This window comes from Acomys minous (assembly GCF_964271855.1).
Source record: "Acomys minous genome assembly, chromosome: 6".
NCBI classification, from domain to species: Eukaryota; Metazoa; Chordata; class Mammalia; order Rodentia; family Muridae; genus Acomys; species Acomys minous.
Genome location: NC_140487.1, coordinates 20,804,519 through 20,831,474, shown reverse-complemented (window position 1 = coordinate 20,831,474; position 26,956 = coordinate 20,804,519). Strand labels below are relative to the sequence as shown.

Here is a 26,956-nt window from a genome sequence, read left to right as displayed (position 1 = left end):
TTTCTCTTTGGAAGAATCAACTTGATTCAGTAAGAAGAAAAAAAGATGTGGTCATTTCACTGAAAGTGTGATGAAGGATAGCTAGTTAAGGGTTGTTTTAAAAAGAAGTATGTGAAGCTTGCTTTCCTAAGTACTGCATTCATTTGATAGTCATAGCTAGTGCTTGAGAGAATCTGAAAACTAGTCTCAGTGAGTAACTGAACATTCACTGGGTACCTGGAGTCATGCCCTAAGCTGACTAAAATCACTTCAATTGCATTGTGACTAGAAAGGTTTTTATATAAAACTAATTTTTATTTATTATTATTTTGGTTTTCTTGAGATTTTTAAAAAATATATTTTATTAATTTATCCATATTACATCTCAATTGTTATCCCATCCCTTTTATTCTCCCATTCCTCCCTCCCATTTTCCCCTTACTCCCCTCCCCTATGACTGTGACTGAGGGAGACCTCCTCCCCCTGTATATACTCATAGGGTATCTTAATTGGCTTGGAACTCATGGTCCTTCTGCCGCAGCCTCCTGAGTCTAAAACTATAGGCATGCATCATAGTGCCTGGCTCTAAAAAAAACTCATTTGCCTTATAACGTCAACCTACAGTCTTAAATCAGTGACAATTTTCAGTTTCTCATCAATCTATGCCCTATACCATCAATCCCCCCCCCAAAAAATCCAACCCCTCAAAAGAAAACAAACTCCAACAAACAAAACCTACCAGATAAATGTCAGATAAAAGTATCTTAGAAATACTTTGTCTCTAAACTGACTTCCTTACTGACCCAAAGAAATAATCCAGCACAGGGTTTCTGTCTTCATAACAAAGAATGGTACCTAATAATCTCTTGTTTCATAACCAGCATGGAAAGAGATCTTAGTCATGCCCCTCAGAAAATAGCCAAAAGTTGTTGATCTTTCTATTTGTAAAATCTGTTTATCTTCCCTTCCCTACGCCCCTTTTCAGTCTTCATAGCAGGTTAGCCTAGGTAAAGCCGAACAAAATAAAAGCCCATTCCTGGCACCAGCGAGCAGTGTGGGCTTGGGGGTACTCAGCACTGTGTGAATCGATTATAGAAAACTCCTAAACCTGGTCATTACAAGAGAAGTGAATCCCTCCTTCCTTTGGGCCAATATAAACAGAACATATAATGTGTCAAGATAACAGAAATCATGTTTGAGTGTGATAACCTTCCCAGAGATCTTAAGATTCACCTTCATGCAATAACAGAAATCAAAAAGCCCAGAGTAAAAGGAGAGAGGGAAATGCAAGTGCTATTTCCTGCAGAAGTCACAGAGAGAAAGGGGAAACCGGAAGTCTTGCACCATGGGGATTGGCTTCATGGGGATTGAGAGTTATCTTTACAATACCACTTTTGTGATACCTGAAGTCCCTATGTGACCTAAGAGTCCCCAAAGCTGACCGTACTCTCTTCTTAAGGAAAAACAGCAGTGTGGAAAGACACTTACATGGTTTCAGAGACCATGTGTGTGTTACAAGGGAGCTATATACAAGGTATTACTGATTTCTCCCAACGCCATGACAGACTGCCCACTATAACTACCAGGTGAAAAAACTTATTCTGGCTCATTTAGGGAGTTTCAGTCCACATCTGGCTCCGGTGTTTCTGGGCCTGCAGTAAGACAGCAACTCGGCCCTGGTGTCTGGTGGAATCTTACCTCACAGCCAACAGAGGAAGCAAAGAGGGGCAGGGAGCCAAGGAGGACCAGGTGTGACCTACAAGTGCGCTCTTCGGTCAGTGAGTCTACTGCCTCCTGGGGTTGCCAATATCACCGAGCTGAGGACCGAGGATTCAGCACACAAGTAGGAACATTTTGTATGCAAATTATAACACAAATTATGTAGGACTTAAGAAATTTAGCAGTTTTGGTGAAGGAGGGTTTTTAATGGTACATGAAGTCTTCTAGTAGTCCTAGACCAACACTCAAGAAAACCTTACTATTTAGGATTTGTTGCCAATAAACACTCTCGTACCTTCTTGTGTCTGAGTTTAATGTCAACATTCATTGGTCAGCAGATATCTCTGTGGTAGACACCTTAAAATATGGCAAAGGACAAAATAACGGGCTCACTCCCCATGACCTGGGTGCACCCAGCTTGTCACAGTTCACAGTAAAGAGCTCTGTGGAACACAGTGCCAATCAGTAGCTTTCCTTTGTACACAGAGGCCACTGTACTGCCCTGCAACACTGTGCCATTTTCTGCATAAACCACAGTTACTTTAGGTTCTTCCGATAAAATGTTCTGGATTCGAAGCACCTATCAAAGGAATAACATGGGATTAATATTTTTGCTAAGTTGCTTAAATCAACTTTAAACTTCAGGTAATTTCCCCCTTAGCTACAGTATCTCATATAATCGCGTCAGTTGTGTTCTGATGTAAAATTACTTTAAGGTAGCGGTTTCCTTGTTTGTGATTAGTCAAGTTTATGATCCCGTTATCTTTAACAATAGTAGCAAGCATATGAACAGACATGGGTAAGGCAGGGCATCAAAGCAAGCCACACAGCTGCCTGTGAGACATTGAAACACAGTAAGGAACACAGTAAATATCAGGGAAGAGGTGTGACCAGGAGCTATTTGGTTTCCTTACTGGCATTTGCATCCACTCTGTGCATTTTCAGATGAGTTGGGAACTTGGATGCTTATGCTGAATTTTTGTTTGGGAGTGAATGGGAAGGTCATGATTTAATTGGTTTGTCAGTTCCTTATGCTGTCACATAGTCTTTCTACTTATCTGAGGCTGGCTTTGAATTTGCATTGCTCCCGCCTCAGACTCTTGTGTACTGGGATTACAGGTGTGTAGGCACTACCATACCTCAAAATATCTTGTTATCATGTAGACAAAGAAGAGGAAGCATGACCCAAGAAACTGCCTCTGTAGCACACTTACACACTCTTTTGAGTTTAGGCTTCTACCTCTAAGTAGAAAAGACTTTTAAGTTTAACTTCCTCCACTTAACTGAGAAATGTAATCACATCATTATTGACAATGTCTTTCATGTTAAATTCATCATATGGCATAGCTAGTACCTGGTCCTTTTGGGTAACAAAACAATTTTTATATAATAAAACCTAGAAGGAAGAACTTCTTGCTTAGGCAGGTGATGTGAGTCAAATCTTGAGTCTTTCATTTACCATTTGTGTCTCCACTAACGACTTTGATGGGGGAGACCAAAGTACTTCTAAGTCCCCTTTTGACAAGGATAAAATATTGTGACTTGAAGAAAAGATATCTGTGTGGCAGTCTGGAGAAACAGGGCATGAAAGGATCGAGGGGAGAGTTCAAGTGACTTCTAATTCCACTAGCCTCACTGACATGTCTTAGGAGATTGCTGTAATGTTAACATGTTACTTATAAAGAAATAGTTACCAGTGCCCCTCAAATTAATATGGCTCTTGCTCATAAGAACTGAATCTTCTATGGGCAGTGCTATAGAGAGGGCATTCAAATAATTGTATTCTATTTCCCTTACCAAATTCATCATTAGAAAGGAAGCATTTTTTTTTTTCAGAACACCAAAGCAAATCCTTTCTAGAGGAAAGGACCCAGCTTCACCAGATGAGCTAACAAGCAAGAACAGTTAGAATTGAGCATTTTGCTCCACTTTTTAATATGCTGAATACACCACAGCATACATTTATCCAATTCCATTAAATATACCATTGAGCGAGGCTAATAGCAAAAAACTAGCAAAAGACACAAGAGATTGACATGAAACACATTATTTCCTGTAAATTTGGAGAGAAGAGGATCAAGGGGTGTTCATATTAGAGTTTTTTTCAATGCAAAGATGTAGGAAGAGATTTTTTAACTCTTATGCACATGCACGCTGTGTGTGTGTGTGTGTGTGTGTGTGTGTGTGTGTGTGTGTGTGTGTGTGTGCAGGCACGCACGTGCGTGCATGCATGTGTCCATCCTTTTGGGTAAGATTGATTTAAAGCCAACCTTTAAAAGTGCATATTCATTCAATGAAGTAATAACAAAGCAATAGCACATTGATTGATGGTTACTACATACTAAACAGTCAGAATGGGGGCTGTGAGACCCAGTGGGTAAAGGGTCTCACTGCAAAGCCTGACAGTCTGAGTCCACCTCCCAAGATCCAGCTGCCCGAAGTTGTCCTATGAGTTTTACGTGTGTGTCATGGCATGTGCATGCATGTGCACACATGCAAACAAACACAAATGCATAAACAAACACAAGGATAAAAAAATCTAAATAGGAAACATTAGATAAGTCATGGTAAATGTGCAAGTACCTATGACAAATGGGCTTCCAATTTTTTGTTATTTGCACTGTAAATAAATTCAAAATAGCCTGCCAGATAATGGACAAAACAGGATCTTTGAGTGCTATAGTTAAATCGGTGAAGTCTTGCTGGGAATATATACATGGTACTCTACACTGCCCTGAATAGTCAGCCTCCTCAATAGGTTCCCATCTGTGTATCTCAATGGCCCCAGACGGAAATAGGTATGTGCATATGTATGCATGTGTGGGATATACACACACATGTATAGCAAATATAAACTTTCCTTTTCTACCACTAACCCTTAAATAAGGCAGCATGGGTATTTATATAGCATTTACAGCATGTCAGGTATTATAAGAGATTATGGAGAGGGTTCAATATACTGGAGGGGCTGAGAAGATGTTTCTGCGGGTGAGAGGGTTTGCCGTGCAAACATGACTACTTGAGTTCGGTTCCCTTATACCACAAAAAGAGCTGGTCATGGGGATTTGAGTTTGTAATCCCAGTTTTGGGGAGGTGGAGGCAGGAGGATCCCGGCCTTGCTTCCAGCCTACTGGTAAACTACCAGTTCAGTGAGAAACCCTGTGTCAAAAATATTAGGTGAAAAAGCAGTTGGGAAGATAATCAACATGACATCTGGCCTCAACATATATGTGTGTGTGTACAGTGTCACACATAGACATGAAAACAAGGTATACACAAGGATGGGTGTGCATAGATCACGCTAAAATACCACATAACTTCACATAAGGGATTTAAGCGAGTATGGTTTTTATATCCATGAGAACCTCAGAAGCAAGCAGTCACAGATACCAAGGGGGGCAGTAGGGATACCTGATGCCAAGGAGGAGGGAGCTAGATGAGGAAATGGATTATAAATGGGTACAGCCTAGCAGGGTGACCCCACTGTAGTTCTTCATCTAGTGTGAATCCCTAAGTTGGAGGACCTCATTACTGAAATAAGGATGCAGACACCATGCATTTCTGGAAGCCCTTACCACAGCCCTTTAGGCCCACATGACGGCCCAGGCTCTGACTTGTCCCAAGGCTTGCTTGCAGGGGCCTCTCCAGCTCACCTTCTCGCATGCTTGGAAGGCCTGAGGATGTGAAATGGATCCCCAAGCCCGGACTGGCTCAGTTCTCAGCTAGGTGCCTGCTTCCTCCAAACCCCACTCCGTTTATGTCTGTGTGTTCATTTTGTTCCCTTTTTATTTTCCCGAGGCTATGGTTGCTTTTCCCCAGTGCTTAGTGGAGAGATAAGTAACTCTCCAATAAGTTACACTCCCAAAACACTATTCATTCCCTTCTCCTTTTGCCTTTGGCAGCCATCTCATGCACACACACACACACACACACACACACACACACGCAGGACTGTGCTACTGTGCCAATTCCTGTTGATGTCCCTATACAAAGGTGGCCATGTCTTTGTAAGCCCCTCCCCTGCCCTAAAATTACCCAGGACTAAAGGGCCACCTGTGCCCTTCCTGGACTCTCATGTGAACAGCTCCGTAAGCTCTTTGACCTCTGGGCACCTGGATCATCTAGCACATGCCCTCTCTTACATAAGTGAGGATTTGGGTCTTCAGTGGTTAGGGCAAGCCCCTGCGTCCATGTCATCTTGCAAACTAACCTCTGAGCCAGGAGGATTCTCCGAGTCGTAGAAGAAGATCCTCATCCCATTTGGATGACAACCAACCCAGAGGTCCCCTGTCACCGGATCCACAGAGATGTTATCCACAAGGGTGTCAAAGTTGAGGACCTGCCAGAGTTAAGAGAGAGAGAGAGAGAGAGAGAGAGAGAGAGAGAGAGAGAGAGAGAGAGAGAGAGAGAGAGAGAGAATATGAAGATATGAAGAGCCGGCCAGAGACATATCCTGTTTCAGCCTCACAGCCCGGATGCATCAAGCCTTCTGTCTTTGCTAGCATTCTGCTAGGCCCAAAGACCCAAATTAAGGGTCACATACATCCGTTCCTTCTCAAGAGGCAGGCGCGTGTTAAGATATATTGACAAGCGATCCAAAACCGAGCAAGAAATGTAGATTGATTTCTGAGGAGGAACGTGGAGGAAATGTAAGTGCCTTCATGGCTAATCACAGGCTGCGTAGCCAGGAAAGAAATGATCACCCGGGGTCTAATTTTTGCCTCGAAGTTGAGGCAAAGTTTGCTCTTTTGCTTCCTGGTGCTCTTCGACTCGTTAGCTGTTTGTTCTCTAAGTAGTAGCTGCAGTGGCACCATGACAGCACAGATTGCTGCCGTGCCTTTGCGCCGGCGTCATAAATAATAGCAACGGTTCCTAATTCCACCATTCATCATCCTGCCTGCCTGCCTTCTACCGGGGAAGAAATCCCATCTATTTGTTTACCTCTAACTCTCACTGGAGAGACAATATCTACTGTGTAGTTCTGAGTCCAGTGGAGCTCAGTACCCAGGGACGCTGGAAATAACCGGTCGCGACTCTCTCTGAAAAGGCCTGAGCGTAGGGAGGCAACTGCAATGTGCTGCTACTGCACTCTGCTTCTTGCTCAAAATGAGAACTGTCCTCACATGTCCATGAAGGGATTAGGGGGTGCAGGCAACCTGGCAGAGCCTCACTCTCACTGTCAGGGAAAGCTGTCACCCTTCAACCTGGAAACAGGCAGCATTAACCATAGGAGGTGGCTGAGCATGAAGCCACCCGGGTCAAAATCTACTCTGGGCTCTCTCCAGCGCCCAGGAGCCATCCACCCCTGTGTCAGCTCCCTGCTTACAGGCTTACATTAGCTTTTATAAGTGAGAAAAAGGTGTTATGTAGCGGTCCACTGCTAGCCACTGGCAAATTCCACGGTGGGTGGATGCCTGCTGAGAACACCCAGAGACGTGAGAAAAGGCCTTGGAGTCTCATCGCCTCTGCACATAATTATTGCCTGCTGTGCAAGGCACTCCATCTTAGCACTTCAGCGTGCAGGAGACCTGGACAGACATAGCTTCTGCCAAGACCAGCTGGCATCCAGCAGGTAGCCTGATCTGGGTCCAGAAATGAACTCTTGCCCCGTAATTATCCAATGCCTAGCCATGCTAATAAAATAAAAATCATTATAATGGGCATCTGCATACCATCTCACATTGCTACCAAGACACGTGGATGATACTCAAGTCTAAGACTGGAAGGAGTGTCGGTGAAGTAGCTCAGCAGCAAAGAGCTTGTCCATTTCCCTAAAAAGGGCCTGGATTCAATCCCCAGAACTGCCTAAAAGAAATGCCCTGAAGATCTGGGGTCTGGCTTTTTTTTAATGTTAATACCCAAATATTTTGAGAACTCCAACTGACCAAAATATGGCAAATTCTGAATCTTAGATTCCTGGGGAGGGGGAGAATTCTTTTCACTGTGGTGAATTTCAGGTGACATACCCTCCGCCATCATAACCATTTCTACACGGACCACTCTGCAGCAACAGGTACGGGCACATGTTTGTGTGCTGTCCACCCTTCCACCACCCCCCTCCACACACCCCTGCCAGCCAGCTCTAGAACTGTTAATCCACCTAAGAGAAGGTCTGTGACCCTTAAATGATCACTCCTCATTTCCTAGCTTCTGGTAACAGCCATTCCGTTGTTCCAATTAATTTAAATATTTTAATTAGCCAGATGTGGTGGTCCATGCCTGTAATCCCAACACTCTGGGAGGCAGAGGCAGGTGGATCTCTGCGAGTTCGAGGCCAGCCTGGTCTACAGAGAGAGTTCAGGACAGCAAGGCTACACAGAGAAAGCCCTGTCTCCGAAACAAAACAAAATAAAACAAACAAACAAAACAACAACAACAAAAAATTAAAATATTTTAACTACTATAAGTATTTTAATTATTTTATTTTGGGGGATAGGATCTTGACTCAAGGTAGCCTCTGACTAAGAATCCCCTGTCTTTGCCTCCTGGGTGCTGTGATTACAGGTATGAGCCACCATGGATGGCCCAATGTATTTGAAATAAGTGAAATCATGATTTCTGTCCTTTTGTGTCTGGCTTATTTCACTTAGCATCATGTCTTAAGACTCATCCGTGTTGTTTCCTTCCTTTGTAAGGCTGACTAATGCTCCACTGTATGACTACACCACACTTGGGTAGGACAAATACCATTCACCTTCACCACAAATTTGATAGTGAACTTCAACAGAGTGTTCTGAAGCATTATTGGACTAATATTAAATCACATGATCCTTCCAAAGAATGAGTGTTACTGCATTTGGCAGGGTGGCTTCTGCTAGGTTGGTTGGCATGATGAGAGATGGCCCTGTTCTGTTACCAAATGTGAAAGCCAGATCTGACCCCCATCCCTACAGAGCAAAGCCCTAGTATTCCATGTTGAGTTATATTGAATTGTGTTTTATTGCAAAATTCCTTAACTTTCACCTTGAAGAAGTATGTGGTGTTATAAGAACAGTTTGTTTTTATTCCCTAAGCCAGTTGGAGTGTGTGAAATTTCATTTCTCTGCAGCTAATATTAAACTAGTTTTGCCAATGATTTTTAATGTCAAAATTGATGTTCGATTTGACGCTGCTTTGAGGCAATTTTCTCTGAATGAGGTTCCTTTGTGATGGTCCCTGAGACATGGTGACAGGAACCATCGTGCAATTGGCAGTGACAGGGCTCCCGTCTGTGGGCATGGGTGTTGGCAGCATGGTATCTGTGGCTCTGCAGGGACAGAGGCCACTTCATAATGTTTTATTTTCTAAGCCTCCCTTCCTCCCCTTTGCGCAATTACACTTTCTGAACAAAACCTTTGGCCTAGTCCAGAATTAGTATGGGCAAAGGGGCCATGATATGTAGCAAGCCCCACCATAGTAATTGAACAAATGTTTGCTGAATGTTTATTAGGAACTCTTCCAGTAACAAATGGGGGAAAACCTGTCCTGGTGGATCCTGCAGATAATAAAGAAGACCAGTAAGATGTGTGGTGTGATGGTAATAAATGCTGCAAACAAGAATTAAACTATTGAGGAGTCAGGATCCATGGCCAGGGAGGTGGATGTGGGGCTCAAGCTGTCCTAGGTGGGTTGTTAGGGAAAGTTTCACTGAAGTGCCATATGAGTAAGAAATGAAAGATGAGAGAGCAGACCCCAGGAAGACAAGGGCTAAGGGTTTGATGCTGAGTCCCAGGGAACAGGCAGAAAAAGGAGAGGTGGCAGTGAGGGGAAATCTGGGAGTATCCAGGTCATCCCAGCAGCCATTGTGAGCATGTGGCTATTGTAGAGGGGAATCTTCAGTGAAATGCAAGTTTCTTGACATCTCTATCATGAGAGAGAGAGAGAGAGAGAGAGAGAGAGAGAGAGAGAGAGAGAGAGAGAGAGAGAAGAAGAAGAAGAAGAAGAAGAAGAAGAAGAAGAAGAAGAAGAAGAAGATGAAGGAGGAGGAGGAGAAGGAGAAGGAAGAGGAGGAAGAGAAGAAGGAGAAGGAGGAGAAAGAAGGAGAATAAGAAGAAGAGGAGGAGGAGGAGGAGAAAAAGACAAAGATGAAAGAAGAGAAGCAGGTGGCAAGAGACTTGGGGAAAACAAGCCATGTTAAAATTCTGTAGGACAGAAAGTCTCTGAGCTTCCTAGGTGAGACGCCCGGCTTGCTGTTTTCCATTCTACCATGGAGTAAAAGTGAACAACAAACCTATGATGATCCTGATGGCTCTTAGTAAATAAGTGAAAACTTGCTTCTCACTCACTCAAATTAGAGAATTCCCTTCTCCTCACTTTTAATTTCACAAATTAATTAGAATCTAATTATCACTCTGCAAACTTATAGTGTTAATACGGCTCACCTTCAATGGAGTTAAAGTCCAATTAGCAAGCTTTTCATACACGTGGATCTTGTGAGCCAGCAATTCAGCGATATAGACATACCTTCAAAGAAGAGAGAGCTCCATCAAAGCGCTTGAAGAAATGCCAAAAGGCGAGTTGTGATAACTCGTCTTGCAGTTGGACTTTGCTCAGATACTAGAAAATGGAATCTATCTCAAAGCAAACTCCATTCTGAAAGAACTCAAAGAGTCTGTAGAGCACAAAGTGTTTAGTCACTGGGAAGTCATTACCTAAGGCAGCAAGGTATTCATTCTTGATCTGCAGGGAAGGAATGCAATGTTAACACCTGCTCTTCATATTTGCATTGCACATTGTTCCCTTTGATTTGTCAACTCACTGGCAGGCCCAAGGTTCTGCATGTCAGCAGGTAGTAAATTCGGGCTTGGAGGTGGGCATCAGAAACCCTCCTGATGACTATCCTCTTTTCTTAGGCCAAAAGAGTATGGGAGAAGACAAGTGTTTGGCCTCAATGGAGAGAAGTCAATTTTCCTCTCTTCCTGTTCTGAGCTTGATCCAGACATGGGTTTAGCAATACGAACAAAGTTTAACACCCATAAAGATTTCTGCGGAGACTAAGCATAGTATATTCTAGAACAACGAGACTTTATTCTAGATCAGAAACAATATGAACAACAGAAAACTGGCCATGTTACTGTTTCATTACTGATGCTCTGAAATTCTTGATGATATGAGGTAGGGTATAAGATGGATGATGGGCAGATTTTATATGTACATCAATGGTCCACAAAGTGTGGTGGCCAGACCAATAGTGATCTGCAAATTGTTGGCTGCAAAAGCAATTTGAGATAGGAGACTACATCACCAACAGTTATATTGACTCTTTCCTACAGTAAGTATGGTGGTTTGAATAAGAGTGGTCCTCATAGGCTTATATATTTGAAGGCTTATTCCTGAGTTGGTGCAACTGTTTGGGAAGGATTAGGAGATATATTGAAGGAGATATGGTGGGATTTGAGGCTTTAAAAGCCTGTGGCATTTCCAGGTAGCATCCCACCTCAACATGTAAGCTCTCAGCTACTTCTTCAGCACCATACCTGCTTGCCTGTTGCCAAGTTCATCATAGGTTCACCTTCCTGGACATGTGAGCCCACAATTAATGTTTTCTATTGTAAGTTTTCTTGGTGGAGGTATCTCTTTATAGTAATAGAAAAGAAAGAAAGAGAGTAAGAGTTCTTGATGAGGGAACCAGTGCCTCACTTTACATTCTGGTGCAAGACTCTTTTCATGTTACAGGTCAAAACTGCATACTAAATTCACTCATTAGAGATGCCTCAAAAATTGGTCATTTTTTTCATTTTCTTCAATTTCATCTTACTAACATAATACAACAGATAACCATAATATGTATTCACATTATATATTCCAAACCTATATAAGGAAAATGCAAGCAAATCTACTGTGTTCTAGAAAGTATACATACTTGCCATCAGGGGAAATGCCAATGCCATTGGCAAAATCAAATCCTTCTGCTACCACCTGGACTTTATCTGGACTGTAGTAAACAACATTAGACCATGACAGACCCAAGTACATTTCCCAGGACCGTAAGTATTGGTCAGCAAAATAGTGATCATTTGTGGCATAAAAGCTCTCAGGCCCGACAGCAGCAATATCGTTGATGCTGCAATTAAAAAAATACACATGATTACACACAGAAAGATAGCACACGTTATAGGCTTATGCATTTGGTATTTCTTAAGGTCTAGTCTTAAAATCAAAATATGAGATAGAGTCTTGACACCATCAGGGATAGACCAGAGTCACTAGGACATCAGTCCTAGCCAATCTCCAAAGATAATAAGTTGTGATTATTAGCACTGAGATATGAAAGTCATACTAGCTGGAGTGTAAATGTGATGTTGTGATTGTGTGTGTGTGTGTGTGTGTGTGTGTGTGTGTGTGTGTGTAAGTGTGTGTGTTTAGTAAACATTGAATTAAGCCAGACATCAATAGAAAGGCAAAGCAAATCAGCAAACACAACACTGACTCCTGTCCGTCAAGTCCATTATAACAGAGTGAAATCATTGACCTGGTAGCACTGTGGTTCCAGCATTATCAGCTGTGTGGTTTAGGGGAGGATCAATCTTTTCTCATGTTGGGGCCTCAATTTCCTTATCAGTGAAGAAAGGATGATGTCTTTTCCATCATTGGCCTAAAGTTTTATGCCTCTTAACTGAAGGAATCTGTGAGCAAGAGTGTACAGAAATAGGTTTTTTGCCTCTTTTCCTTCTGATTAGGATTCCCTCTGCACTGCTGGGAGTGTAAGATATATGAGTCTATTTTTCAGCTTTAATAGGTACAATAGCAAACACAGAAGTGAGTCATTCCTTACTGATTGAGGTGACGGAAGTTCCCTGGGGGTGCATGATCTGGGAGAAAATTGTCTCGGTTCTACTGCAGAGTGCCTGGTTGGCAAATGCGTCAGCTGTGACGCAGCCAGCGCTCAGGAGAGAGTGACGTGGTACACAGACCCCCAGCTTCCCGTCTGTGAAGCCAGCTTACACGATTTTCCCCTCAAAGCGACATGGCTCATTAGAGAAGCCTGCCATGTGAAATTGTGGGATTGCAGTGGGAATTACAATGAGCCAATGCTGTCAGCTTTGTGGGGAGCCTGACTCCCCAAGTCTTCCATCAGCAGCTTCTATTACCACAGTGGAAGAAAAGTGCCTGGAGTCTGTGATGGGTCTGTGCAGGTTTCGGACGAAAATTGAGAAACCGCTTCTACTTCTCTTTATAAAGCAGATTTTTAGACATTATTAGTATGCTGTTCTCTGTAGAAAAAGAGCAGATGGGAGTGGAGTGGAGAAACAGCTTTGAAATCTGATATACTTTTTGAATCTGAGTTGACCTGCTGTGGTCACAACGTGGGGCCACAGCATGTCACCTAACTTGGAGCTACTTCCTGAAGCTCAGTGTTCTTTCTGTAGCTTGGGTTAAGGTGAAATGAAACAGCAAGCATAAAGGCCTTGCCATGGTATATACGTAAAGGACCTGTAGTAATAGCCATGATGTTACAACATGATTAACTTATTGAAAATTTAGTAATTTGACTATAAATACCACCAGCAACCCTAGAATACACAAGTGTGCGTGACTTATCCTTGGGTAGAGAGAGTCAGACTGCAGTTAACTGTGTCACTCTGATGATTTTCAGTCTGATTCTATGCTGCCAATACACAGTATTTTCACAACTGACCCGGGAAAAATATATTTATGCTCTGTACAATTGGAAATATTAGAGGTGTCCAATATTAAATGATGACAAAATAATAATAATTTTCATGATTTCTTGTGACTAGGAGGACCAGCTCTGGTTTCAACCTATTTCCAGCTAGATTAACAGCTGAAGTTGTCATCTGAGGCAACTTCACAGATAGGAAAGGTCTTAAAAACAGTTAAGCCCACATATAGTATAATAATAATAATGCCAAATTCAGAAGCAGTTCCCAGTCAATAGACCATGTGTTTGAGGCAGTCTGCATAGCATTTGGCTTATAGATGAGGTTCCTTCCATTGATAGAGCTGTTACCATTACCTCAGCTTCTCCATTTTACATGTCTTCCTATGAACATGTTATCTGGTTCTTCAGATAATGGAGAGAGAGAGAGAGGGAGACACACACACACACACACAGAGAGAGAGAGAGAGAGAGAGAGAGAGAGAGAGAGAGAGAGAGAATCCTGCATCTCTGGCTTTGACCTTAACATGTTCCTGTGCTGAGAATGGCCCTGAGTTCCCAATGGCTGAGATTGCAGATATGTACCACCTTGCATGCCTTATGTGGCACTGGGGATTGAACCCAGGGTTTTGTGCATGTTGGACAAGCATTCTCCCAACTGAGATACACCCCATCCCTTAAAATGCATTTGCTGTATAAATAGAAACTTCTACCTCTAATCTACCTCTAACCTATTCTCTTCACTTGATCTCATCCTAAGTGTCCAGAGAACTGGGCTTTGATTCCTACTTGGACAATAACTGGATTAATCCAGCTTTATTCAGCAACTTAACAGCTTCCATTTCCCTATCTTCCCACCTGCCAAGCGAGGAAGGAAAGGAGAGGTAAAACAGAGTATATTAGATGTCAAGACGTCTCTAGTGGCCTGCAACAAACACAGATCTAAATTTACAAAAGCCAAGGTGGATGAATGCCGCTCTTAAACTATACAAGAAGATGCTGGAATTATAGAAAACTGTAACAAAAGTTATTTTTAAAAAGTTATTTGGGGAGATAATACTAGATTGTCTGAAATCTATTACTGGCCTCACTGGCCAATTCTTCATAGGCTAAGTGAGAAGGTTGTCTTTGTGTTGGGTTGACCAGAATTGAGATCCTCGGGTGTCTGCCTTTCCCACATGTCATGTTGTCCAGGAATCTAATATGGAACCCAATATACCCACAAATAGTGTGTAACAAACCACTAGTAGATACAGTGTAAGGATGTCTGAGATGCACTGAGTTTGGAATCTTCTCTTGCGTATGTGAGATTGGTCTTGTAAAGATTCATTTCTTTAAAAAAAATTGTAGAATGGTTTGAGTAGAAATACTAGGGATAGGAGCTCTGCTATGGTGTCCACCCAGAGTGAAGTAGATGAAGGAAGAAGGGATCGATCCTACTCTTGGGATCCCAGGATTTCAAAACATTCCGAAGAAGATCACTCAGAAGAGCTGACTCTGCCCTGGCCCAGATGAAAGGCTAAGTATGAATGTTTTCTCCAGTTCAGCGAGTTGTAGCTATAAGGCACCTCAGTACCTAGGCAGAAGTTCATGTGTGATGGTTTTCCGATGCAAGAGTGATCGTTCCTTTTCTTGAAATGTAAACACCTCCACAGTGGACAAGGAGTCTGGATGGTTTACCACCAACAGGTACACGGCATTGTCTGAGAGGAGATGAGAAAACAAAACTGGAAGCATTAGCAGAGCTCTCAACTGTCAGTTCCACCTCCCCACAGCAATTTCAACCCACCCCCAACTAGTACTTAGGATGTCAAGTGGATGGAATATTTTCACCTTTATAGAGAAAAGCGTTCCTGATTGCTCCCAAGGAAAGTGGCTAAAGGAAAAGCTAGTGACAACTTCTAAAACCTCACAGCTTTACAGGATTAAAAAACAAACTTCAGCATCATCAGCTCTGAAACTCCCAACAGCTTAGTTAGCATTTGATATTTCAAATGATCTTCACAGAATACCAAGTTGGGGTAAAAGGACTGAGGGTGTGAGAACTGGACTAGGTGATGCACTCGTGTGTAATTTGCACACTGGATGGTGAGCTTGTGAGTAATTTACACAGTGGAAGGGGATAAATGCCTCAGGAAGAAAGCCTGGGGGCATGGGGAGAGGGAGGAGGAGGAGGAAGATGACCCTGGGCATAAAAGAAAGTGCTCTAGATGGTAAAGAAGGTGTGCAGTATCTCTGGAAACATCGGACATTACCAAATTGGTATTTTTAAAATATGACACACTGTTTAGCCAATATGAACAAAAAAGCCAGTTCAGGTATTTTTGATTGTCCAACAAGCGTGTTATTTTAATTGATGTCAGATTTAAGTACTGCAAAGGGATATTGTAATATGATAAAGAACTAGCGGGTAATTTAGTGTCTTTATGATGGTCAGGGAAGGACCTTCTTTCCAACAAGACGGTATCAGAGCAAAGACCTAAATGAAGTGAGAGTAAGCGTGTGTGTCCCTGGAGAAATAAAGTTATGGGTTGAGGGAAGAGAATCTGCGTAAGCCCTGAGGCAAGAGGTTCCTTGGTATCAGCACCCAACAGTGAAGCTGTGATTAGAGCCCAGAGAAGGAAAGTGAGGGAGAGAGCCCGGAGCAGCCTTGCTGGGGATTAGGTAGGATCTAGGCTTAATCACAGGACCTGAGCATGGGATAACATGTCCTGTGGCTACAGCAGGAACCCTGGCTTTGAAAGAGTAGAGTCCATGTTAACAGAAGAACACTGACCAAATAAAGGCAGGAAAGGGCATGAGACGCATTTGACGGGGGACGTATCGACAGCTCCTAGTGATAGCTGAAGAACAGGGAGAAATAATCTCCAGACAAAACCCCCTGGCAGAAGTGAGGATCAAAACCAGAACTCATATTGTATACAGAAGCATCTACCTCTACAAGCTGATCCTCAAAAATGTTTATGGAAGGTCCGTGTGCAAAAGCATCACCCTGGAACTGCCTGTAAAGGGCAAAAAAGTGAAGCCCCTCCTCACAGACAAGCAGTGGGCGATGCTCCTGATGTCTCACAGAACAGAACCCTGAAAGCCCGGGAACTGGGTCTAAATGCACAGACACAAAAGGGGGCCGCCGGGGGTGCAGTGTGGAAAGTGACAGCCACCTACAAAAGGGTTTGGTAATACAGCATCACTTTTTCAAATGTATATACATGCCAAATGCTATATATTTCTTTGCACTTAAAATATTTTGAAGTGAAAATAAAATGGCTAAGATTAGGGGAGTGTATAGAAAGATTATACACACACACACACACACACACACACACACACACACACACTAATTTTTTGACATTTAAGGTTAAAGTGATCAGAAGAAAGGAACACATCCAGAAGTTTCTGGGAAGAGCCTTCAGAAATGGGACTGGTGAGCCAAAGGAAAAATAATATTAGTAGCCTACATTTGGGGGTAGTCTACTAGAATATAGGCACCGACAGTGACACTAGTTTGATGCATCTGAAAGAGAAAAATAAAGAGGCAATAAAATGTTGAGTTACAGTAACTGTGGGTGTGGAGGAGGTAGGAGCTGGCAGGGAGGGCCAAGGCAGGAATATCATGGAGGCAGATGCTCTTGAAGGAGTAAATGGGACCAGAATAAAGCTAGGTCGGAAGAAGGAAGGAAGGGACGGGGAAAGGCGAGGACAGGTGGGCGGGCAGCGGGGAATGGAGACAGCGCACATAAACGAACATGTCTGTCATCTGGACAAGTCTTAACTGTTGCTCCAGCCACCCTCAAGCCAGCCGAATTCAATTCCCTGGGGCTGGAGGTTGTGCACTGGGAGTTTTACCCAGGTGTTTCTGTGTGCAGCTGAGTTTGAGAATTATTACAGTGCAAAGGCAATGGCGCCAAACATAAAGGGAGAGAGAATGGAGAACGGGCCTCGTGGGCGGGCAGAACAAGTGCAGCTGGAAGCCTCAAAATGAAAATTAGAGCCTGAACGGTAAACAGAGCAGCCAGCCAGCGATGGGGCTGAAAGCAGTGTCACTGTAGCGATGATTGAGGCCTGGAAAAGCTTTGGTTGCCAGTGCTTGCATCTTTCAGTTGTTTAATGTGGAAAAATCTATAGTAATTAAACCTGAAAATATGGTTATTTTACAGGCATAGTATGAATACTATTGCTTTATAAAATTAGTGGCTTGGCAAATATGAAATGGTTAAGGGTTTCAAGCATGAAAATTATGTGAGCATGGCTTACCCCCACCCCCAAAAAGTGCAATATTAATTGTTACCTTTATCTGTGAATGTACTAATCCCGTGAGGGTTAAATGAAGATATATCCAGTGTATCTCCTGTAATTTCTAACTCTGACACCTCTGGGTCCTTCTCGTTCAAGTCCATCAGAAGTATTTTCCCAGGCTTATTGGGGTCGAAACTTTTTATTCCAGGATATTTCAATCCCTTAAAAGAACAGTAGAGAAAAAGCAGGCATGTCACTGGACTTTAAGAGCTGAGAGAAGTGTGTCAATTCTCATGTGTGTCTACACTGACTGCTCTGGGCCACAGGTGACCACAGGGCCACCTCTTAAATAGCCGACTTGTGTGACAGGCCCACAGGACACTCTAGAAGCTGTCGGCTCATCTGTGGTCATCCCCTACACACCTCCCATCCTCAGCACAGCTGCCAGCCCAACAAGACAGTGAGATGGTTGCCCATCTCATTTGAAAGTGGACAATGGTCTAAGAAAAACTCCAACTGCCAGTCTGGGAACATGCTCTCGCACACAGTAAGCATCAGAGAACACTCACTGTGCTCAGGAAGGCCAGTCCATTAGGCAGGATCTCTAAGTCTTCCGCGCCTGTCTCTGCAGAGGAGGGAAGAAAGAGGACACATTGGTTCAAACTTGTGGGAATCTGGGGATTCTTTAGTTACCTCCTCAGGCTTGAAAATAGCTCTTTGTCTTAACTCCTATTAGGTTTAGAATGAGTCTTCCCTTTTACCTGAATTAATGAATGCTATCAAAAGAAAATTAAAGAATGACTCATTTATTTATTCATTATTTATTTATTTTTGTTTGTTTATTGATTTAAGGCAGAGTTTGTGTAACCCAGGCTGGCTTTAACCTCACGTCGTAAACTGAGAGCGGCCTCCACCTTGACCCTCCCATGAAATGGGATTGCAGACATGTGCCACCATGCCTCCCTTGATGGTATGGAATTCTTTTTTAAAAACTAATGTCAGCAAGCACAATGACAATTTGCATTTCATTTACTTGCTTTAAATCAATGGCTTTTTACATCTCAGAGTCGAGATCTGTCACATATATAGTCCATGAAAATTCAGAGACTATAAAACATGTGTGATTATTTGGAGAGAGCTTGGCATTAGCCTGAACATGTAAACTTCAAGAGCATATGATGTGTCAGAGTCCCAAATCAATTATGTATTTGAAAAACTGTGTTAGAAATACCAGCAACTCTCAAATGCGTGTCTACCAGTGGGGTGCTTTGCTGGCACGCAGGAGTATGCACTTAATACACGTAAATACCAACAAAATCTCTCTTTAAGTGAGTTACCACTTAAATACACATAATGTTTACAATTTTCAATTAATATAGAGACAAATGAAGTATTTGAGTTTTCTTTTTAGTCATACTCTTAATGGATATGTATATTTTTCAAATTCTTGGGGGATGCTTGAAAGCAATATTACACTTTCCTAGGAAAAGTGTTGTGCTGTGAGCTATCTGTTCATGCTTAAGTATCTTAGGCAAATGAGTCTTCTTGACTAGCCTTCTGCACTATAGTCATCGCAGACAGTAATTCTAAAAAGCACAACTCACTACCTACTTCAAGCACAGTGACGGTGGGTCTCAAATGAGCTGGCCTCCAATAACAAAACTAGTTGGTGGAAACAAGTCACAGGGTTGAGCTCTGGGATGTTCTGAGTAGCTTAAGAAGAGTTACTATCTCTCCACCTGTTTATCTTTGTTGACACATCTTGCCTCCCAGGATGGAGACCAGTAATTACCTTCCCAGCTTCCTTTGCAACTAGACATCAGCCTGTTCCCCAGATCTGCCTGATGAGATCTAAGGAGAAATCTGTTGAGAACTTCTGGGGAAAAGTCTCCTCTCCAAGGATCAAAGTGCTCAAAAAAGAAAAAGAAAAAAAAAGGCTTGTGGTAAATGCCTTGTGGTAAATGCCTTGTGGTAAATCAGAGCATTTGTTCAATGTGTGTGTGTTCTTTATTTTAAGTTTTATCTCTTTTCTCCCTCTCTATTTTGCCATATCTTCATTTTTTAACCAAGAAAACGTTTTTCTAGATATTCTTTGGCCTTGTTGACTCACTCCCTCCCCCCCCCTCTTTCTCTCTCTCTTTCTCTCTCTCTCTCTCTCTCTCTCTCTCTCTCTCTCTCTCTGTGTGTGTGTGTGTGTGTGTGTGTGTGTGTGTGTGTGTTCTTTATTTTAGGTTTTATCTCCTTCCCTCTCTATTTTGTCATATCCTCGGGTTTTTTTTTCCTTTTTTACCATGAAACCATTGTTCTAGATATACTTTTGTCTTGTTGACCAAACAAAACCCAATCAAAACTGAAACACTTTGGTAGTACATTCATGACATCAAAAGCCAAAGCACATGGAATTCGTAATCAATTCCTGACTCTGTATTACCCTCCTGACTCAGTGTTGTAATTTTGGACAAAACTGACCTGGAGCATTAGCAAAATACATCGTGACAGTATTCTCGCATTTAAAGTCTGACACTTTCTCGTCCATATACATACCGACTCCTTTAACTAAATTACAGTTCGGGAGTTCTACCGGTGTTACTTCACGGAAGGCATTTAATCTCGATCTGAAAGGTAGAGAAGAATAAAATAGACATTTTTTAAAAATCCAGAATCTAGAGTTATGGTTTAAAAGTTAAGCCCACAGAGTGCCTTTAACTGCCTTTCACCTTGGGTACACCCTGAGTTAGTATTCCTTGGCAACAATGATTCCTCAAGATCAGTGGGGAGCTAGGGGTACAACATACAGTTTAGTGAGGACTGTTACGTGCAGGGTAGAGAGATACACAAAAGGCCAGTGGCATCCTCTGGGCTCTGTACACTTTGGCATTGACAGGAACCATTTCATCAGTTGTATTTGGATTGCACTGCAAAAAGTTGGGTTGAATGATGGCAGGGCTCCAGTTAACGCCACCGATGTCTGAGAGTGGCTCGAGGGAAGAGCTTACTATTTCTCTATATTTGTAAACTCCAAATACATATGCTACTTCATGTTTCAATTGAACAGTTGAGAACCACACTAGAAATACAAGCAATTTCAAATGCTTACATTAAAATGTGGTACCTTCCACATAACTCAAGAGCATATGCATTTGCCACCTGCATGTTCTGTCTGGCTCTGCAGCCTAGGTGGGGGTGCTTGTTTTTCCCATGTTTAAGCAGTATTTACAACTTTAGAAAGTCATACCCAAAGCCAGACTTCACATGTGGGCAAGCACTTGCACACATACATGTGAACACCACAGAGAAACAACTTATTGAATCTGAGTACATAAGCATCATAGGGGGATATTTGAGTGACGAACAAAGGAAAAATGAACAGATGTGAGAGGGAAGCACCAGCAGGTTACCAAATAGAGCAAAGCCATTGATATGGCATTTGAAAGAAGCAGACCACAATGTTGGCACTGCTGGGAGATTGAAACAACAAATTATGCAGTTTCTAGAACAAATAACACAGTATTAATAAGTAGTGACAATTATCCAAGAGTCTCTGGGAAGTTTATTTGGCTTGTGATGAGCTGGGAACTTCTCTTCTTACCTTCCTGGCAATTTAATTCCACAAAAGATTAGCCAGCAATGAGTAGACAGGCTGGATAGAACCTCTCCTCATAGTGACCAAGAATGCAAAGGATATGAAAAACTGAGGGTATGTTTGTTTCTTCAGGAAAAACAAAGTAGTGATCAATCCCACGGGCTAGGGAAGTCTGGACTACTAGGTCATAAATGCCACCAAGTAGGTCCTTCATGCGAGCTTCTGAGTTTGTCCTAGTGCCATGGGATGGATGAAAGAAAAACAGACATAGCCAGATAGATGAGAAAATGTGACGCATGCTAGAGAGAGGGCTGTGCTCCCTTGGTGACAGGAAATAACTTAGGAGGCTGACTCCAGGGGAAAGCTGGGATCTGTCCCATGACTTGAGAAACTGAGAAGCATTTCAGACATGGAAAATCAAAAAATGTCAGGCTACAGTTTGACATCATCATCACAAAGGCTCGTGACAATGAAACAAAAGGAAAGCCATACAGCACAGGCTTGCAAACTTTTCAGGCTGAGTTCAGTATGATGAAAAGAATTTTAGATGATGCAAGCAGATAGCACGTGCCTGTAAACAACAACAACAACAACAAAACACACACATACACACACACACACACACACACACACACACACACACACACACACATGAGACAAGCTTCACAAAACAATCCTCCAATCCTTAAGACACTTGTTTTTCTCCTGCTCTGTTAAAGGTTGAAATGAGGGCTTTGCATATGATAGGCAATACTTTACTTCTTGGCTGTATTCCTGGTCCGATGTAGTATGTTTTCAGTTCTTAAGTTTTGCCTGTTGAGTTCTCTTCAATTTAACAATGTTGGTCATGACTTATCATACTGATTTTGTGACCCACCACTAGGAGGGACACTATTTGGGGGAACATACAGAGACTGTTTACAGAGTACCTCAGCCAAGTAAAAGGACTGGCCCACGGTATTAAGGGCAGAGGACACAACCTAAGTCAAGGTGGCATGCAAAGAGGGATTTCAAGCCTGTGAAATCATCAAATGTATCAATTGTGGAAGGAGCCAGCGATTTTTCTAAGAGTCAAAAGCACACAAGAGAATAAGAGTGCGACCTGGCTCACAAGGTCTTTTAAATATGATGGGTTTGCATGGGAAACAGAAACACCTATTGGCTCAGCTGTTCTTATCAGAATTATTACAGTGCGCCCGAGCCCAGAGTGAGCAAGAAGACAGATAATCAGCACCCAGTTTCTCTGGGTCCCAATTTATGGCCCAGACAAGCCAAAATTCAACAGGATGTCACCAATGCCACAGTTCAGGTCCTGTGTGTGCCCGTTTTAGCCCTCAAAACACCTGCCTTGTCTGTTCTTTTCCCTAACCACAGACGGCTAAGATTACAGTTATGAAGTGTTTGAGCCGAGGTTGGAACACAAACATAAAGGCAAATCTACATTCCACCCTCTCACTTGGCACAAGTTACAGAGAAGGCCACTGCAGAGACACAGAAGCACCTGGGTACTCATCTGCCTGCAAGCCTACATCTAGCTCTCAGATTTGTTTCTGTTCTCTGATTATCAGGGGCAAATGTTCTGGGTCTCATAAACAAAGTTCAATGTCTGAGATGTGTCCCTGATTCCAAGTCCTCTGAAGTCCATCCAGAAATCACATAAACTTTGCTGTGGACTGTTCTGTGCAAACAGACTCTGGCGCCCTGCCAAGGCACACTAGGCTCTTAAGCTACGCTGGCACCCTGGGGGCCCAGGTACTTCTCTCTGGGCTACCAACCGTTGTTCCTCATTTGTTCTGGATCTCTTTATGACAGCTACTGTGTGCCAAACCCCACGCTAAGGTCACTAACACTTACTTCCTGATTTAATCTTTAAGTAGTTTTTGAAATAAAGATTCACATTTCTCAGACTGAGGGTGGAGCTCAGGTGGAACACTTGTTTGCCTCTCTCTCTCTCTCTCTCTCTCTCTCTCTCTCTCTCTCTCTCTCTCTCTCTGTCACGCACACACACACACACACACATACACACACATACTTTTCTTTGTTCTGTACGAAAAAACATCAAACACCAGTTCACTCAGATGTAATCCATTAATTTAAAAGGTAGAACAAAGGAATGAAATCCGGTGTCACGATACAAAGCCCTCTGTTTCCTACCTCTCCTCTGCACCCTTTCATTAGCCCACACTTTTTACTCTGCTTTGACCACGCTTTACCTCATTACCCAGAGCTTGTTCCTGCCTTCCACAGCCTCCTGTGGTCTTCTGTGATGGCATCTGTAGCTCTTTCATTAATTTTTATGGACTACGGCATCCACGTCTACTAAGTCCCTTGTCACTGTGCTTTTCAGCAACTGGGTTTGAGTCTTGTTGCTCCCTCTAAATGCTAAGCGTCGGTGAGTAATGCCACGCCACATTGCGCCTCTGGCTTCCAATGTGGACATGGCGCTTGTAAGGGGGACTGTTAGTCTAGTGCCTCAGACAGAGACAAGAGTGTACATACACCGAGGGAATGGCAAGGCTAGAAGACAATTCAGCTTTAGTCTGGGTGTTAGAGAATTAGGACACTATTCCAATTGTATAAACTGTCCCCAAAGGCTCATTCGTTGGAGGCGTGGCCTCCGTGCGATGATCAGAGATGGGGTTCTAGGAGTGAGTGGTATTGATCTAATCGGTAGAGTGATGAGTTCATGGATCCGGAATTGAGTGGACACTTTGGCAGGTGGTGTCCACAGTCCCCCGTAGGTTGGAGAAAGTGGGCCACTAGACCTATGGCTTTGAAAATCTATCTTGTCCTCAAGCTATTTACTCTGGTTGTTCCTTTCTGCTTTATGGTCATCATGTGGCACATAGCTTTCTGATCCCTGCTCTTACCACCCCACCCCTACCTCCACCCACCCCCGTGCTGTTCTTCTTTACAGCTGGACCAACCCCCCACAGCCTTCAACCTCCAAAACCTTCAGCCGAATAAATCTTTTTTGTTTAAATTGTTCCTATCAGGTTTCTGTCACAGCCACAAGAAGTCTAGCACACACTAAATACCAACCATGGGATTCTTTAGGTGGATTTTGAAGTCACATATGGCAATTATGAAAGCAAATGATTTCAGGGAGCTTATTATGTGCCCAGTTTTAAATACCCTGCTGGGAAGTGTGCTATTTTCCCACAAGTTTTAGGTAGAGAGACGGGCTGGAACTTTTCTTGGCACTAACATGACAAAATAGAATGGAAAGTTGCAGAAATGAGATCTCGTCCCTGTTGCTGAGAATCCACTACCATCGCTGCCTATAGGACATGCTGCCAGGGATGGGCGTGAGATAGCCCAGGTATGCTGAGGAGTTAGTGCTAGCTCTGTCACCCCATCCACAGAAGGAAATGCGGAGATCTTACACACCATAGTGGATAACCCAGGAAGGAGCCTTTCTGCATCTCCACATCTCATGTCCTCAAGAAACGTCCTGTGCTGTCCTGGCCATTCTCCACACTTGCACGATACACAGCGTGAAAGGCCACATTCCAGATCTGATGACAAGGATGGACTAGGACCTTCTTGGTTTCTTCTTCTCTGCCTCCCCCATATCAGAAGTTCAAGAAATTCTCCAAGGCACAGGATGGGCCTGCACTGAGTCTGTGGCCTCCCTCCAACTCCTAACATCTACACTGCATCCCTGCTTGCACTCTATCCCTGCAGAAAGGTAAAGATGGATATATCTCCTCTGAGGACAGGGCTTGCCTTGATGCCCTATTACAGTGATGTCACTTTTTTTCTCTTCCCTGGGCAGATTCATGATCTCCCAGAGTCTCAGGGGCCTTGTCCCCCAACATGGGCGTTGGTCATACTCCATCCCCCAGGCCCTCTGGCTTTGGTTCTAAGACTGGAGATGGCAGGCTTTGAGTAGCCGCTACAGAAGAACACACAAGCCTCCTAGGGTGGGGGTGTTTGCTGAGGAATACTGATCAGATTCATTCATGCAAAGTGTGGCTTAAGACTCTGCTTATCCAGAGAGATCTTGGGTACCCTCAGGCCCATGGTGGCTCTTCTGTGTTGAGGCTTTCGGGCTTCTAAACAGTGGGAACCATTTCCCTTCCTTTTGTCTGGGATCCACCAGGAAATTCTGCACACATTCCCAATGTGCAATTTAACTGACTTTTGTAAATTTAGAAGCTCAATTTTTTTACAAATCGGGCTATAGAGATGGCTCTACAGGCAAAACGGTTGCCACACGTGCATGATATAGCAGTGCACACTTTGTAATTTCATCATTGCAATGCAGAGACAGGCAGATTTCTGGGGCTCCTTGACTAATCAGTCTAAGCAGTCAGGGAGCTCCAGTTTCAGTGAGAGTCCCTGCCTCAAAAAGGAGCTAGAGTGATGGAGGGAGAGCCCAAAGACCAAGGGCACACATGGGCAAGTGCAGCCATCCAGAAAGACTAGCATGTACTACACACACACACACACACACACACACACACACAAGCATGTGCTACAACACACAAGCATTTACTACACACACACAAGCATGTACTACATACACAAGCATGTAATGCAAACACAAGCATGTACTACACACAGAAACATGTACTGCACACACACACACACACAAACATGTACTATACACACACACATACACACACAATTTTTTCAAACCCAAATACTTTTCTAATATTTTGTGATTTAAAAAAAAACTTGTAAAAACCCAACTCTGTAGAAGATTCTAATTATTCCATAAGATTATATAATTGTTTAATTCCAAATAGTCCATTTTTTTAAACTTCAGAGTAAATAACACAATAGAATTTAATAAGCCTTTTAGAGGATGGTATCTAGGCTTTGGGCTCTCCATAAAAGGTTATCACAAAACATCCTATACATCTTTAGCCTCCTACTCATTAACACTCTGGTGGGTTATAAATGCTTTCACAGGAAGCAGGAACTAGTACTTCCAAACAATTGCTGAGCCCCAGACTCCTTGTTAGTAGTTTTCTGTGTAATGGTTACCATGTCCTGTTTATTGGAGCATTCAGTGGTTAGAGATTCAAAATGCTGGGCCCAAGATGCCTTGGTAAAAGCAAAGCTCAACCAGTAGTGGAGCTCATGACGCCCTTTTCCTCAGTGCAGCACCCACGGGAGCTTGTGGGCCACCCCAGGGAATGGTTGCTTCGGCGTGGGCCAATTTACAAGCAGGCTTTGAGTCTGCTTGTCTCGGTGGTGCCTCAAATCAAGATTCTGTGAGCCAGGAAGGTTTGCTACACCCAGGGAGCTCTTTCTCACTGGTGGCTTGGAACCGCCCCCCCCTTGACATACACACACACACACACACACACACACACACACACACACACACACAAACACACACACCACCACCACACACATACCAGTCTGGTATTTGGGAAAAAAATTCAAAGCCAGGTTGAAAAGTGGCTGTCACTGGGCACCCAGATCTTGTTGACATATCATTTGTGCACCCTGACCCTCCCTGTATCTCAGACACAGGGTAGGTTTTCAAGGAGCACATGAAGGACTGACAACATCTGTGAACCTCTGTAAGATGTGCTCCCTGCCCAGCGCCTATAGATTTTCTCATTAAGAGCCTGAAACTACATTAGGATGTGGAGATGCTCCTGGAGCGGGCAGCGCTGGGGACCACAGGCCTGGAGCCCTCACTTCCAGCTCCAACACAACTTACTGATAGGATGCCCGGTGGTTTTTGTAAAGTGCCAAAACCAGTCCCACGACGGTGAGTCCGATCAGCTTCACCATGGCTTGAGACAGATGGACAGACTGAGGATAGACAAGTGCAGGGAAGCTGGTCGATCCTGAAGGGCTCGGCCCGTAGTAGCCCG

General features: G+C 43.3%; 1 protein-coding gene across 1 annotated transcript; it reads right to left on the bottom strand.

The window, feature by feature from the left end:
• Positions 1 to 1,994: 1,994 nt before the first annotated feature.
• On the bottom strand, positions 1,995 to 26,956 carry PON1 (paraoxonase 1). The gene is made up of 9 exons (XM_084785947.1): positions 26,800 to 26,956; positions 20,078 to 20,148; positions 18,103 to 18,158; positions 17,586 to 17,754; positions 14,874 to 15,000; positions 11,540 to 11,740; positions 10,059 to 10,140; positions 5,909 to 6,037; positions 1,995 to 2,278 (listed from the first exon to the last, which is right to left on the bottom strand). The coding sequence occupies exons 1-9, from the start codon at positions 26,871 to 26,873 to the stop codon at positions 2,120 to 2,122; spliced, it is 1,068 nt and encodes a 355-aa protein (XP_084642073.1). The 5' UTR covers positions 26,874 to 26,956; the 3' UTR covers positions 1,995 to 2,119.

Bases quoted from the DNA above. Each gene is read 5' to 3' on its own strand.
- PON1 (XM_084785947.1), bottom strand. From the start codon at position 26,873: ATGGTGAAGCTGATCGGACTCACCGTCGTGGGACTGGTTTTGGCACTT. The intron at 18,159-20,077 runs GTATGTATATGG...CCTCCTCTGCAG, and splicing joins TAATTTAGTTAAAGGAGTCG to AGACAGGCGCGGAAGACTTA. The intron at 15,001-17,585 runs GTAACAATTAAT...ATCTCCTCTCAG, and splicing joins TAGTACATTCACAGATAAAG to ACAATGCCGTGTACCTGTTG.